This window comes from Hyaena hyaena, unplaced genomic scaffold (assembly GCF_003009895.1).
Source record: "Hyaena hyaena isolate Hyena2069 unplaced genomic scaffold, ASM300989v1 scaffold_341, whole genome shotgun sequence".
In the NCBI taxonomy this organism is placed as follows: Eukaryota; Metazoa; Chordata; class Mammalia; order Carnivora; family Hyaenidae; genus Hyaena; species Hyaena hyaena.
In genome coordinates this window covers 1,684,686-1,700,917 of record NW_024080973.1, presented here as the reverse complement: position 1 = coordinate 1,700,917, position 16,232 = coordinate 1,684,686, and the positions used below count along the sequence as shown (strand labels likewise).

Genomic DNA, 16,232 nt, shown 5'->3' with positions numbered 1-16,232 from the left:
AAACATACCTTTAAAAGAAACCCAGTTATACAGCGTGTGAATTGTTACAGGAGGCAAGATGGCGGCCACAGGAAACCAAGTGGAGGTTACAAAACTTCGAAGAGCAGAAGTGGTTTTGAAGTAATAAGTGAGAAACAAAAAAAAAAAAAAAAAATAACCTAACCTACTCAAGATAACCGCTAGTACAAGCGAGAAAAGTGCCTCTCTGCTGTATGTGAGGAAGTGAGTAGTTAGGGCTGTAGCCTCTCACAGAGGAAGTGAGGACTCACTTCTGGTTTACAAACCATCTCAGTAAGTCAGGTTTATCCCATTTGACCCATGTCAGGCATTTAGTCCTCAAATAATATAACGCAGAGGGACACACTCAACAATTGGTGTTAATATAAAAACGTAAGCAACCTCCAGTTTAAAAGGGGAAGTGTTGTTTCAAAAATGAAGGTGTGCACTGTGATCTCCAATGACACGAAGTTCCAGATAAGGCAAAATCACGACAGTGATCACCTTGGGCTGAGGGCTGGAAGAAGAGAGACCCAGTGTAAAGGGGCATGATGGGAATTTTAGGGTAAAGAGACTGTTCTAGATCTTGACTGAGCAGAAGTTAAATGATGAGAAACTGGGCAGAATTCATCAAAAAGTACGCCTAAAAATGAGTGAATTTGTTATATGCAAATTATACTTTCAAGAAAAGAAGTTTTTAAAGATTAAGCTTCTCAACTTGGCTTTTCAGATTTTGGAATATATTTTCCTAATAAAAGTGTGTCATGGACCGTAGCAAGGTTCCCAGCTTCTTCCCTCTCCCCAAAATATGAGTCATGATGTGGGTGAAATCAAGCAGCCTGTTTGCCCACTAAAGACTGAGACTTCAAAACCACAGTCCCTGGAGGTCCACTCTGCGCGTTCTATGCTCCTATTGAAGGAAGGGAAGAGGGAAACTGATGTCAAAGAGCGGGCACTGAGTTAGGAACTGGTGGTTGGAGGTGTTAAGGGAGCAGTGGAAGAGCCAGGGACAATCAGGAAGCAAAAGCGTACACTGTGCAACTCATACTTACTAGTTGAAGGGAGGGGAAGCCAGAGGTACTTATGCTCTGCCGATGGTACTGGCCCAGGTTTGGTGGGAGGGTAAACTGTTTCCTTATCTCCGCTGAAGAATACCTTGGGTAAAATACAAACATCTAAATGAAGTGGTTGTTCTAACAAATCATCACAATTACAGATACAATCTTTGGTCCCATGTTGTGAAACACACGCCTCGGCTGGGTAATTGGCAGAGCTGACGAACATGCTCTCGGTGGCTTCTGCGTGGACGCTGTGGCTTTTGTCTGACAGCGTGTATCCTTGAAAAGTTCACCAAGTCAGGACACCTACAACCATAGCTGCTGCCCAGTAGGGGAAGGGCGAGAGCATGAAGCAGAGGAAGAGTCTGAGACCCAGGGAAAGACCCAGGGCCCTTGGGTCCTTCTTCCCAGATGATTTAGCTCCTCATCTCTGCATGAGGACATCTGGTCCCTGCTGCAGTACTTTAAACCCCATGCTCCCATTTGGATCCAGCCATTCTTTCTCTCTCTCTCTCTTTCTCTCTCTTTAATGTTTATTTTTGAGAGAGTGCAGGCAGGGGTGAGGTGGTCAGAGAGAGAGGGAGACACAGAATCTGAAGCAGGCTCCAGACTCTGAGCTGTCAGCACAGAGCCCGATGCGGGACGTGAACTCACGAACCGCAAGATCGTGACCTGAGTTTAAGTCGGATGGTTAACAGACTGAGCGACCCAAGCACCCCTCAATTATAATTTTAAAATAAAAGATTTGAATATTATAAATAAAGCTCACTATATTTTCTCCATTATGATGTGCGCTAAGGCACAATTATTAATTACCCTGCACAATAAGGCTTCTGACGTGGTCTGCTTGGTTCCTATACATGGCAACATGGTATATCTACACGGGCAGAAATCCTGCTCTGGTCCCACGTGCGGCCTCCACTCTCCGAATCCGAGAGCGCCTTTCAGGATGTCCTTTCAGGACCCAGGCACTCATGCCGTTCACTGCCCAGGCAGAACTACAAAGGCAAGGGGTGGGCGCAAAACCCAACACAGGACAACAGTCTCTCCTTCCCAGGGTCCCGAATGATGAATGGATACGAGGATGGAAGAAAATGGCTGAGGCATGTTTGTGCAGGGGCGGCCCCTCACATGCTGACACGGTGATGTGTGAGATCCCCCGGGAAGTGAAAGTAGCCCGTACTAATTTTATTCCTAATTTTCCGGAGAGATCTTCCTTACTTAATTTTTTAAGTACCTGAAAAACTAGGATAAGAAGTATTCTATTATCCGTTGGGGAAACGCAAATCAAAACCACATGAGCTGCCCCTTCACAACCACCAAGAGAAACTGAAACGTTACACATTATTGGCAGGAATGTAAAATGGTGCAAGTGCTTTGGAAGACAGTCAGGCAGTCCCTTGAAAAGTTAAACATAGTGGGGGTGCTTGGGTGGCTCAGTTCGTTGAGCAACCAGCTCTTGGTTTTGGCTCAGGTCATGATCTCGCAGTTCGAGAGATAGAGCCCTACGTCGGGCTTTGCGCCGACAGTACAGAATCTACTTGAGATTCTCTCTCTCTCTCTCTCTCTCTCTCTCTCTCTCTGCCACTCCCTTGCTCATGCTCTCTCTCTCTCAAAACAAATAAACATGAAAAAAAATTTTTCATGTTCAACATGGTGTTCCCACTTATACACCAGCGATTTCACTCCTAGGTATGTATCTAAGGGAAATGAAATATACTGTCCCACAAAAATTTATGCATGAATGTTCATAGCAGCATTATTCATAAGAACAGAAAAGTGGAAACAACCCAAATGTCTATTAAGTGGTGCATGGTTAAAGAAAATGTAGTCTATCACAAAATAGAGTATTATTTAGCAACAAAAAAGCAAAGAAGTACTGATATATACAACAATATGGATGCACACTGAAAATATCATGCTAAGTGAAATAAACTAAACCCAGAGACCACATATTTTATTATTCCTTATATGAAATTTCCAGAACAAGGAAATCTACAGAGGCAGAAAGTAGACGACTGATTGCCAAGGGCCGGGGCATTGGAGGCAAATCGAGAGTGACTGCTAAGGGGAACGGAATTTCTTTTTGGGGTGATGAAAATGTTTTCACCTTGATTGCAGTGATGGATACACAGCTCTGTGAATATCTTGAGAATTGCTGAACTGTGCATGTTAAATAGGTGAAATGTGTCATATGTAAATTATTTCTAAATAGAGCTGAAACAGGTACGGATATAGATAGAAAGGTATGTAAGAATTCTAAAGACACAAGAGTGAAGGCAAAAGTGACCAATTTTTTAACGCTATATTATTATTTTTTTAAATATTTTATTTATTTTTGAGAGAGAGATAGAGACAGCATGAGCAGGGGAGGATCAGAGAGAGAGGGAGACACAGAATCTGAAACAGACTCCAGGCTCTGAGCTAGCTGTCAGCACAGAATCTGATGCGGGGCTCAAACCCACGAACCCTGAGATCATGACCTGAGCCGTAGTCGGACACTCAACCGACTGAGCCACCCAGGCGCCCCTTTAATGCTTTATTTGGAGAGAGAGAAAGAGCACAAGCGGTGGAGGGGAAGAGAGAAGGAGACACAGAATCTGAAGCAGAATCCAGGCTCTAGAGCAGAGCCCAACGTAGGGCTTGATCTCACGAACTGGGAGATCCTGACCTGACCCAAAACCAAGAGCTGCATGTTCAACCAACTGAGCCACCCAAGCGCCCCCACTATGTTTAACTTTTTAAGGAATTGCCAGACTATTTTTCAAAGCAGTTGCACAAAACACCTGAGCTGAAGTCGGAAGCTGTTCCACCCAGGAGCCCCAAAAAGTAACCAAATGTAATGAAAGAGCCAGGAAGGGAGCAAAGCTTTTAGAATTTGATTCCAAGTACTCAATGGGCTGATTAAAAAAAAAATTTTTTAACTTTATTTATTTTGAGAGAGACAGAGGCAGCATGAGTGGGGAGGGACAGAAAGAGAGGCAGAGAGAGATCCCAAGCAGGCTCCACACTGCCCACGCAGAGCCCAATGCGAACCCACAGAACCGTGAAATCATGACCTGAGCCCAAACCAAGATTCAGACACTTAACCCACCTGGGCCACCCAGGCGCCCCAGGGCTGACTGTCATAAGCTGAACAATCACCAACTTCTGAAAACCAACAGAAGAGACCACAGCCCCATCAAAGGCCCACCTTGCGTGAATAACATTGCCGCTTGCATTCGGCACCCCAGGAACCCAAAGCAGCAGCGCCATCACTTATCTGCTCACTTAGGGAGGTGGCCGTCCACACAGAAGGGCAGGGCAACCGAGCAAAGGCCCTTCGCTGTGACCCGGATGCCTTCTGACAGACATGACTGACTGGCCCTGGGACGTCTGCCTCCATGTCCCCACCCCCGCCCCCAAACCCTCTCAAATAACATGATTTCGTTTCCTGGTCCTTCTGAAGCCACAGAGCAGAGGAGTCTACCTGACATGGGAAGGCCTGAAACACTTCAGCAAAGGAGTGGGATCGTGCGGGAATCCAAGAACGGAAGCAGGGGCAGATTCCCGCTCTCATTTTGAAGCAGACTCTGTCATCCTATGCCAAAACCCCAATATTTTTTTCAGCATGAAATCAGAATGTTCCCGCTCTTCAATCCCTCTTAAACAGGGGGAGTGGGTGCTTCTGGCACAATCTTCCGCATTGGTGTCCTAATTCGGAGCTCGAAGACCGATCCTCTTTCCTGACCAGTCGCTTCCAACTCCGTCCCTCACCACGGGTCCTATTTCCTGTCCCTACAGGATCAGGTCTACAGAAAGCAATTCTACCTGTCTCTTCAAGACTGTCAGCCATGGAGATGAATTTGTTCCTTAAAATGAAAATAGGGAATCATCCCACATGGAAACGAACCTCCATGGTGTGAAGAACTTCTAAATTATATCTTTCTGGAGAGGTAAACCAGCAAAAATAAGCTAGAATAACGAGATCACATGTTGGTCAAACTGTTGGGGGGGGGCTCGGCATGCCCCGCACCCCTGGGGAACCCCACAGGGGTCTACATTGGTTCAGTGTTTCTGGAAAGCAATGGTGTAATACCCAACAAGAACTATAAAACTTTCACTAATTTTTAATCTAATCATTTTGCTATGGAGAATATACCCCGTGGAATTCATACAAACGTAAAATTTGAGCAGGAGTAAGTAGAAGATCTCTGTATATGGCAGCAAATAATTGCAAATGACCAAAGCACCCAACACAAGGGAGAGCACCAAGTACATAAATAGCTAATAGTTGAAATATGATTCTACTACTCAAAATAAAATATGAATTAGGTTAAGCCACAGAAAGGTGCATCTGGGCATCTGGGTGGCTCAGTCGGTTAAGCATCCAGCTCTTGATTTTGGCTCAGATTGTGGTCTCCCAGTTCTGGAGTTAGAGTCTTGCATCAGACTCTACGTGGACAGTGGGGAGAATGTCTGAGATTCTCTCTCTCTCTCCCTCTCTCTCTGCCCCTCCCCTGCTCCGGTACTCTCCCCCCGCCCCCGCCCTTGAAATAAATAAGTGAACCTAAAAAAAGGATGCATGCCAAATAAGTTACAAGTAAAACGTAGTATGAGGAATTGAATACAAATAACAGTATATGTGTAAATATACTATAAGGATCAGAAATCTTTTTGGTCGTTCTAGAAAGGTAGCTTAGTAACTACCGCACTCAGCTGTTTCTGAAGTAAAGTTGCTTATGGCATTATGTTTAAAAAAAAAAAAGGTGTGCACATATAAAGTCGCCTGCAAGCACTGAAGCACTACTTGGGAACTTAAAAAATTATGTAAATTTCAGCTATTAAGTTAGTGATACGGAACTTCATTTTCAAAAAAGTACCTAGGGTCCCAGTGTCAAAATCACCCCTCTTCACCTCCACACCGATCCTGGTGAAGGGGGAAGCCTGCCTTTGCAGGTAGGAGAACTCAGCCTGGGCAAGAGGTCATACAGGCTTGCTCTCCATACGGTATTGACTGTGTGTGGGTTTTATGTCCTCTGTGTTTGAGTCTCAGGCCAAACTCAACATGTCCAAGACAACTTCTGTGATGCTAGATTTATAGCATGATAATATTTGCTTGATGAGCCAAGACACTCTTCTTCTCATAATTCAAAATGCTTTAAAATATTATTTTCTTTATTTCTACAAATCTTACTGGGAGGGAGCCTTGGGAATTTTTTAAAAATGTTGGTACCCCTACTCAGGAGTCAGAATGGTAGAGGGGAATGGGTAGCAAAGCTCTTTTTTTAATTTTTAATTGTTTTACTGTTTATTTATTTTAGAGAAAGTGAGAGAGAGAGAGAGAGCATGCGCACAAGTGGGGAAGAGGGGAGAGCGAGGGAGACACAGAATCTGAAGCAAGCTCCAGGCTCTGAGCTGTCAGCACAGAGCCCGACGCAGGGCTTGAACTCATGAAGAGCAAGATCATAACCTGAGCTGAAGTCTGACACCTAACCCACTGAGCTGCCCAGGCGCTCCTCAAAGCTCTGTTTTTATTCAGATGAACAGATAATTGCGATACACACAGGTGGGACTAAGTCCCAGTGGAACTGAATGGAAAAGACCTCGCCAAGTGTGGCCCATGGACCATGTGCATCAAATTATCACCTGCTTAATAATTTGCAGATTCCCCTAGATCCTACCCCCTGGTCCTGTATCTAGTACAGTGTGGCCTGGAAAACTGCATATTTAGCCAGCAACTCCAGGTGATTTTTATGTCAGTAAAGCAGAGGATTTGTTAATAGCACAAGACTATGAGAAAGTATTGGTTCGTTCATTCATTCATTCATTTATTCATCCATAAAACATCAAGGGCACAAAAGTGCCAGGCTCTCGGCCAAGTGTTCGGGATTAAAGTCCAAGATGATACTGTTGTTGCGCCCAGAGGCTCGGCCCAGTGGGTGGGAGGGAGGAGGACATATGGATAACTGAACAAATAATTATAATACAATATGATGAGTATTATAATAAAAAATGTGCCCAGTGCCTTGTGAGCAAACAGAAGGGAGTTACTAATTCAGCCTAACAATGTTTAAGGAGGCTTCTTGAATAAGAGGACTTTTAGAACCATATTTAAAAAAAAATAAATGAGTAGGAGCAGACTTGATAGAAAAGAACAAAATGCATTTCAAGCACTTTTTTTAACCATTTCATGACATCGAGCCTTTAGGTCTCCATACTCCTCCCTCCTTCAAGTATTTTAACTATCAGGTCACCCTACTTCTTTACAACGAATGTAGCCGTTTGCCAGCTGTTTGAGTTGCGGTATATTGGTGAACCAGGCTGGGTCTTAGTTTCATTACATGTAAAATGAAGGGGCCGGGCTATCTGATTTCCTGGGCACCTTTCCAGCTCCAACTGGCAACACTGTTCAAGAATCACCAAATGGAACAGTGGCCGTGATCTGTGCCCACAGCTGTGCTAGGAAACCACACAGCCCCGGAGGGCTTCTCACTGGCTTTCGCCCCTGAAAGGGAATTCTTTTGCCACGTGGTGGGACAGGCAACGGCAAAAAAGGCTGGAAGAAATGTAAAATTGATTCAAGATAAAACCACGTCAATCAGTACTTAAAGGGGCTTGTGAGTTTCCTAAATGTGACATGTTTTAAACAATAGTTTAAAGGGATAAAGAAATGCAAACACATAATTGACCCGTAGTAATGAACAATGGATTTGGTAACTAACAAAGCACTCAACAAATACAAGTGTAAAGTACTCAGCTAGTAATAAATACTAATTATAGACATTTGTGGGTGGTGTACACATGGACGTGGCCGCGAGCACATGGTGTAATTAGACCTTGCAAAATGACCACGGTTCAAGACTAGAGAGACTTGCACCAAGTGAGCAATGAAAGAATGTTATTTCCCACACTTCCTGAATTATAAGGTTAGGGCAGTATAGTTTAACAACAATAATAAAGATTTTTAAATTTGTTGTGTGTAGAAAACCTAGCTCTGAAGTAAATAGCCTAGAGTTGGGTCCCCAGGCAGGACATGGGTCAAGTCTGAAAACACACAGCAGGCTCAAGAGTGAGGAGTTCCTGGAATGGACCACATAAAAATGATCTAAGGCTTTTCCTGAGATGCAGCCTCAGATACCTTTAGTAAAGTGCACCTTTTTTTAAAGACGGTTTTGTTTTTTGTTTTTAAGTAATCTCTGTGCCCAACATGGGGCTCAAACTCATGACCCCAAGACCAAGAGCCCCAAGCTCTACTGACTGAGCCATCTAGGCGCCCCTGAAGTGCACCTTTAAATTTAAAAAGGTTACAGGGCACCTTGGTGGTTCAGTCAGTTAAATATCTGACTTTGGCTTGGGTCATGATCTTGCAGTTCAAGAGCTCGAGCCCCACATCGGGCTTTCTGCTGTCAGGGCAGAGCCTGCTTCAGATCTTCTGTTCCCTGGCCCCCCCCAAAAAGAAATAAACTTAAAAAAGTAAACTTAAAAAAATACATGTAAAAGGCTATACAATGAGTTGCTGTACCAAATGTTATATGTATATTATGTATATAATGCAATATATATATATGTAATGCAACATAGATACAGATAGATAGATAGATAGATAGATAGATATATCCATCCTTACACATACATGTTTTGAGCAATGAAATCTGAAATGAATTCCTCAGAAATTTGTCAGCCTGGGGCTTCCAAATAGATGTCTCAGGTTTCAGCGTTTCTCATATTTTCCATCTCTTCCCATAAACAGACATGCCATAAACGCACAAGATTTATAAAGATGACTCAACAGGTGGAAACATGACTACAAAAAGAAGTTTGCCGCTTAGTAACGAGCTGTGGAACTTAGGTTTCTTCCTCACAGGGGAGTCCCAAATTCCTTTCCCGTGGAAAATTCCTCTGACTAGGGAAGAATATGTATTTGATGACTGAAGTGCTTGAGGGTTCCCCCAGGAGGTCTAGAGAAGAGCTCCTCAATGTCTTCAGGGTCTAAGGCACTGCTTTTCTCCATATCATCACACACACCTCATATAATGAGCTTCTCTCCTGACATGATCACTACTGATAAGGCAGCCGAAACACCTAAAAGAACACTTGTAAGTACTGAGTTATTTTTGTGTGTATCTGTTTAAAAAAAAAAAAAAAAAAGGTTTCTCCAAAAAAGAGTAGTGTGCTGACTCATAAGGAAAGAGATCTAACATATGTAAGCTGATGCCGAGAGAGGAGGCGAGATGAAACGGGAGCAGAAGCAATATTTAAAAAAATATATGGACAAAAGCATCATAGAGATTCATAAAGCTCTACAAACCTGCATTGGATTTAATACAGAGAAAAATCAAACCTACAAAAATCAAACCACACCGTGGTAAAAAAAAAAAAACTGCTGAAAATCAAAGGGGAGATTTTAAATGTCCTTGAAAAAATCTGGGGAAAAGACACATTACCTTCCAAGTGTAATCAGAGGGCTGATCACTGACTTGTCAACTGAAAGAGTGAAACCCCAAAGGCAATGCAATGACATGGTTAAAGTGCTGGAAGAAAACAGCTACCAGTCTAGAATTTCCCACCCAGTGAAAATATCCTTCATTAATAAAGGGTAAATAAAGACTTCACCAGGCAAACAAAAACTGAGAGAATGATTACCAGCCGAGCTATACTTAAAGGAATCGTAAAGAGAGCCCTGCACACAGAAAGAAGGCAACCCCAGATGTGCCCAGCACCTGTACACAGCAGTGCACAAAGCAATGAAGTGCATCAAAAGGGTAAACATGTGACCGACAGTGACAGTATAAAAAAAAGCTGTGATAATGATAATAATGGGCTCTTAAAATATACAAAGCATTGGGGCGCCTGCCTGGCTCTGTTGGTGGCGCAAGCGACTCTATCTCATACTGAGTTCGAGCTGCGTGTTGGGTGGTAGAGATTGCTTTAAGAAAATAAAAACTCTTGGAGCGCCTGGGTGGCTCCATCAGTTAAGCATCCAACTTTGGCTCAGGTCATGATCTCATGGTTCGGGAGTTTGAGTCCAGCATCGGGCTCTCTTCTGTCAGCGGAGAGCCTGCTTCAGATCCTCTGTCCCCCGCTCTCTCTGCCCCTCTCCCGCTCATGCTTTCTCTCTCTCTCTCAAAAATAAATAAACATTAAAAAAAACCCTGCATTTAAATAAATGAAAATCTTTAAAAAATTAAAAAATAAAATATGCATAGCATTAAAATCCATGTTAATAATAATAGAAAAGGTGGGAAGGGTAAATGGACTTCATATGTTCTAAAGTTCCTGCATTGTCTGCAAAATGGTAAAGTACTAATTAATATTAGAATTCTATTAATTGTGTATTGTTGTGATCTCTCTGGAAACAAGAGACAAGCTGAAAAATAAAAAAAAACCACAATAGAAAGAGACATTTAAACTTAAATAAAGACTTGAAGACTTAAATAAAGACCTGAAAACATAAAACTTTTAGAAGAAAATATAGGCAGTAGCTCCTTGACATAGGTCCTGGCAATGATTTTTAAAAATTTTTTAAAATATTTATTTAGTTTTCAAAGAGAGAGAGAGACAGAGTGTGAGTGGGGGAGGGATAGAGAGAGAGGGAGACACAGAATCTGAGGGGACTCCAGGCTCTGAGCTGTCAGCACAGAGTCCAATGCATGGCTCTAACTCATGAACCATGAGATCATGACCTGAGCCAAAGTCAGATGCTTAACCGACTGAGCCATCCAGACAGCCCCTAGCAATGATTTTTTTTTTTTAATCTAACACCAAAAGCAAAGCAATGAAAGCAAAAGTAAATAAGTGGGACTATGCTGAAGTAAAAAAGCTTCTGCACACCCAAGGAAACCATCAAGAAAAAGAAAAGGCAATCTACTGAATAAAAGAAAATATTTGCAAATCATAAAACTGATAAGGGGCTATTTTTGAATACATAAACGATTCATATAACTCAACAGCAAAAAACAAAAACCCAATCTGATTTGAAAATGGGCCAAAGACCTGAGTAGACATTTTTCCAAAGAAGACATACAGATGTCTGATAGGTACATAAAAATAGTGCTCAACATCATTAAGCATCAGGGAACTGCCTATCAAAACCATAAGGAGCTATCACCTCACACCTGTCAGAAGGTCTGTTATAAAAAGGCATAAAATAATAAGCATTGGTGAGGATAAGGTAAGAGGGAACTTTTGCACACTGGTGCAGCCACTACCAAAATTAGTAGGGAGGTTCCTCAAAAAATTTAAAAATAAAACTACATATGATCTAGCAATTCCACTTCTGGGCATTTAATCAAAGAAAACAAAAACACTAACTCAAAAAAATATAGGCATCCTCATGTTCCTTGCAGCATCATTTACAATAGCCAAGACAGGGAAATAACCTCTAAGTGTCCATCAATGGATGAATGGATAAAGAAATTGTATATACATATGCAGTGGAGTATTATTCAGCCATAAAAAAGAATGAAACTTTGCCTTTTGCAACAACATAGATGGACCTTGAGGGCTTTATACTAAGTGAATTACGTCTGACAGGGAAAGACAAATACTGTATGATATCTCTGATATATGGAAGCTACAACAAAACCAGAAAAAAGATCATAGATACCAAGAACAGATTAGTGGGTGCCAAGGTGGATGGGAGAAATGAGTGAAGGGAGTCAAAAGATTTAAAAAAAAAAAGAAAAAAAGCCAGGCAATTTGCCTAGGTATAGACCTTTCTGTTGAAAAGGGTCATCCACTTTATAATTTTACCTAGGATTCATCTTGCTCATTTCTGAAAACCAGGAAAGAAACTGAAAACTGCAATGATTGGTAACTTACGGAGACTCTGACATATAATAATCTCATTCCTCAAAATGAACTAGGGAAATAGGTAGAATTGTTTGTAATCATCACATTCAAGACAAGTTACCTGAGTCTTACGAAGGAAAGGGCTCAAGGAAAAAACAAACTCAAATATATCAACGATTACATTAAATATAATTAGAATAAATTCACTAATGATAAGATAGAGATAATCAGATTACATAAAAAATCACATGCTACTGACAAGAGATATACTTATATACTTTATTTTTTAAACAGATTTATCGAGGTGTAATTGACATGCAATATACTGCACATATTTAAAGTGGACAGTTCAAAAGTTTGATACATGTATGTGTACACTGATTAAACCATCACTGCAATCACAAAGCTTCCTCCTGCCCTTTCTCAAACTGCCCCTTCCCCGACCCTTCTCCCCTAGTAACCACTATTTTGTTTTCTGTCATTGTAGATTATTTTGTATTTTCTAGAATTTTATATAAATGGAATCATACAACAGATCTCTTTTTCTGGCTTCTTTCACCAGCATAATTATTCTGATGTCTATGTTGTGGCATGTATCAATAGTTCATTTCCTTTTATCATAGAAGAATATTCCATTGTGTGGATATACCACCATTTGCTTATCCATTCACCTGTTAATGGACATTTGAATTATTTCCAGTTTTGGGCTATTACAAATAAAGCCGCTATTAACAGTCATGTGCAAGCCTTTATATGGGCATATCTTTTTATTTGTCTTGGGTAAATGCCTAGGTAAACTGCTTACAAAGTGTTGGGCAAAAATTAGGCAAAAATAGTCAAAAGAAAGCTAGTATAGCCATAGTAATATCAGGCAAAAAGGACTTATTTATTTTTATTTTTTTTAATGTTTATTTATTTATTTTTGAGACAGAGACAGACAGACAGAGAGCATGAGCAGGGGAGGTGCAGAGACAGAGGGAGAGACAGAATCCCAAGCAGGCTCGGTGCTATCAGCTCAGAGCCCACCTGGGGCTTGATCTCACAAACTGTGAGCTCATGACCTGAGCTAAAATCAAGAGTTGGCCATTTAACCAACTGAGCCACCCAAGGTGCCCCTGGAAGAAAATGGACTTTAAAGTAAGAAGTATGACAAAAGATAGAGAGGACATTTCCTAAACGATCAAAGGTCAATTCATCAGAAAGATACGGCAATGTGTATGCACCAAGTAATAAAGGTTCAAAACATATAAAGCAAGAACTGCAAAAGAGGAGAAGTATCAAATTCACAATTACGGTGAAAGATTTTAGGATACCTCTTTTAAGAAGTGATAGTACATGTAGATTAAGAAATCAGAGAGAGACAAGATTTGAACATGATGAACAAACTTGATCTAATTGACTTATATTGAAAATCTACACCTAATGATAGAGTATACACTCTTCTTGTGTCATTTACCAAAAATGACAATATACTGGAGCACAAAGCAAGTGTCAACAAATTTCAAAGCTGAGAAGTCATATACAGCAGGTGGACTGATGCCACAGTAGCATTAAACTAGAACTCAACAAAAACATACTTACTTTCTAAATATTTGCTCATTTTTGCAAATGGATTAGTATCGAACATTTTCTTTAAGTTCATGCACATAGGCTGAAAAAATGAATTTTTAAAAACTAGTTACAGGGGTGCCTGGGTGGCTTAGTCGGTTAAGCGTCCGACTTTCACTTAGGTCATGATCTCGCGGTTCGTGGGTTCGAGCCCCGCGTTGGGCTCTGTGCTGACTGCCAGCTCAGAGCCTGGAGCCCATTTCAGAGTCTGTGTCTCCCTCTCTCTCTGACCCTCCCCTGCTCACGCTGTCTCTCTCTCTCCTAGAAATAAATAAAAATATAAAACAAAACAAAACAAAACAAAAACCCAAAAACTAGTTACAAAACCAAAAAGGAATAGAGAGGAAAATTATATATAATATGTACACGTGGTTATAAATTATTCTTTTTTATTTTCAGCATTTTTTTTGTATTTTTAAATATAAGAAGTATAAAAAAGAGCATTACAAAATGTCTCCCTTCTATTTCTGTCTGCAAGTTGCTTCCCCACAGACAACCCACTTAATAGTTTTTTGTGTATATTTCTGTGTATATACAGCATACATGCAAATATTTCTATATATTCTTTCCCTCAATACTGTACACAGATGGGAACATAATATTTGAGACTCATGTATACTGTAGTGTGAACTAATAGTCATTCTTTTTTTTTAATTGCTTTACACTATATGGATATACCACAATCTGTTTATCCATTCACTGGTGATCTGCAGTTTGCTCTTTTCACCTCAAAAGTATATAAGAATTCAGTCTTTTTTTACGGCTGTATATATATTCTACTGTATATCTGGGTATTTTCTTAACTAATCTCTTTTACATATTTTTGTTATTTCTAATTTTTTTTATTGAGGTATGACTGACATAAAATTATATTAGCCTCAGGTATAAAACATAACAATTCAATATTTGTAAATATTGCAAAATGACCAAAAAGGAACCCTAGTTAATATCTGGTACCTCCATAGCTACAGATTTTTTTTTTACGATGAGAACTTCTAAGATCTACTCTCTTAGCAACTTTCAAACATGCAATACAGTATTATTAACGATAATCACTATGCTCTACATTACATCCCCAAGACTTATTTATTTTATAATTGGAAGTTGGTACCTATTGACCCCCCCTTTACCCCTTTTGCCCATCCCCACTCGCAACCTCTGGCAACCATCTATCTGTTCTCTATATCTACAAGCTCCATTTTTTGTTCAGTTTTAGATTTTACAGATAAATGAGATCATATAGTATCTGTCTTTCTCTGACTTACTTCACTTAGTACAATGCTCTCAAGGTCCATCTATGTTCCTGCAAATGGCAAAGGCTTTTAAAAAATTTTTTGAGGAGTCTCCACCGTTTTCCAGAGTGGCTGCCCCAGTTTACACTCCTATGTCGTTTCCAACTTTGCACAAATGATGTTCAGTAAATTGCACACGTGCTAACTCATACATTTATAAATATATCTGTGGAATAAATATATCTGTGGAATAGAAGCAGAATTGCTAAGTCAAAGGGTTGTGTATCTGTTTTCCATAATATTTTATCAATTAACACTTTCACTAGCAATATGAAGAGAATGTACATCATGGTTTCATCAAATTCAAGGAGTTAATAAACTAACTGCCTATTTTGCTTATTGTGTGTGTAATTACTCTTCCCATAGGCCTTCACTGAGCAGCTCTTTCTTCCCCGTTGTGGGATGGAAGCTGCCATCTAACAAAATTAAGCCCTTCATTTCCAGGGCGACTCCAAAGCTCAGGACAGTGTGGCTACCTTCCGTCGGCCTGAAGATTTGACTTAGACATAAACCAGGTCTGGAGAAGAAATGAGAGGTCCAGGTTGCAGACGTAAATTTGCCCAACGTTGAGTCTACGGCTGTTTTTCCAGCCAGGGTAAGAGGTCTACACCTCTCCACCCAGAGTTTCTCGCTTGCGCCCCTGTCATGTAGATGGCTGTCAGCAGTGCCTGAGATGGCAAAGTCCCAGAATATGCAGCCTTGGAGGTCTGTGTGCTGTGACCTGGACTCCTCTTTGAGGAGTCTAACTTCTGAGGAGAACCCAAGTCATAAGGGCTCTCGACAGGGTGGTCAAAGGAGATCTTTTTCAAAAGGGTGTCTGAACCACAGAAGCATTTCTGGAATGAAACTTTGCCAGGCTCACGAAATACAAATAGGCAGGCTTCTCGACGTTGAGAACAACATCCCAGTTATTAGGAGTGTGGGAGGTTGACACAGCCTTTTAGTGAGGACAGAAAATTACGCCAATAGGTCTGGAGGGCTTGCACTGGGCCTGGGCCTGTGTGGACCACTGGACGTGAACCATTTCACTGAATGCCCACAGCAACGCTCTGAACTGAGTTTGTCTTCCCTCGCCCAACAAATACAAAACTCAGGGCAGGAAATGTCTGCCGTGAGGGTTTCAAACCAAGACTAACTGACTCCAGGAACGGTGCTCTTAGTCACTGTGATGATATAAACTTCTTAAAAAATGTATTTAAAACCTACACACACCATTTAAAAATACATAGAAGGAAAGCCACCAGCAGGAAATACTATTCACACTTATGTCAGAGAGACAAGAAAAGAGTCTTTTTGTTCTATTCTCTTTTCTTATAGTTTTTCATACAGTTTGTGTAGTGGCTGCCTTAATTTTATGATGGAAGTTGTATACACACACACACACACACACACAAAGCACACACATATAAGCACACACACATCTTTAACCTACATGTTGTCAGCTTTCCGAGTAACGTAAATTCTTCTGCTAAGACACAGGAATGAGCCTGACCATCCTAAGAGT

The 16,232-nt window shown here is 40.9% G+C and overlaps 1 protein-coding gene across 2 annotated transcripts in view; it reads right to left on the bottom strand.

Annotated features, from left to right (window-relative positions):
• DOCK8 (dedicator of cytokinesis 8) overlaps window positions 1-16,232 on the bottom strand; it is a 225,444-nt gene that overhangs the window by 169,824 nt on the left and 39,388 nt on the right. Inside the window, exon 2 of one of the 2 annotated variants that reach the window (XM_039249540.1) lies at window positions 1,050-1,152. In XM_039249540.1, the coding sequence (XP_039105471.1) occupies window positions 1,050-1,152 (103 nt within the window). Of the gene's footprint in view, window positions 1-8; window positions 80-1,049; window positions 1,153-16,232 lie in introns of those variants that run through there. The other variant, XM_039249541.1, reaches the window with a different exon arrangement.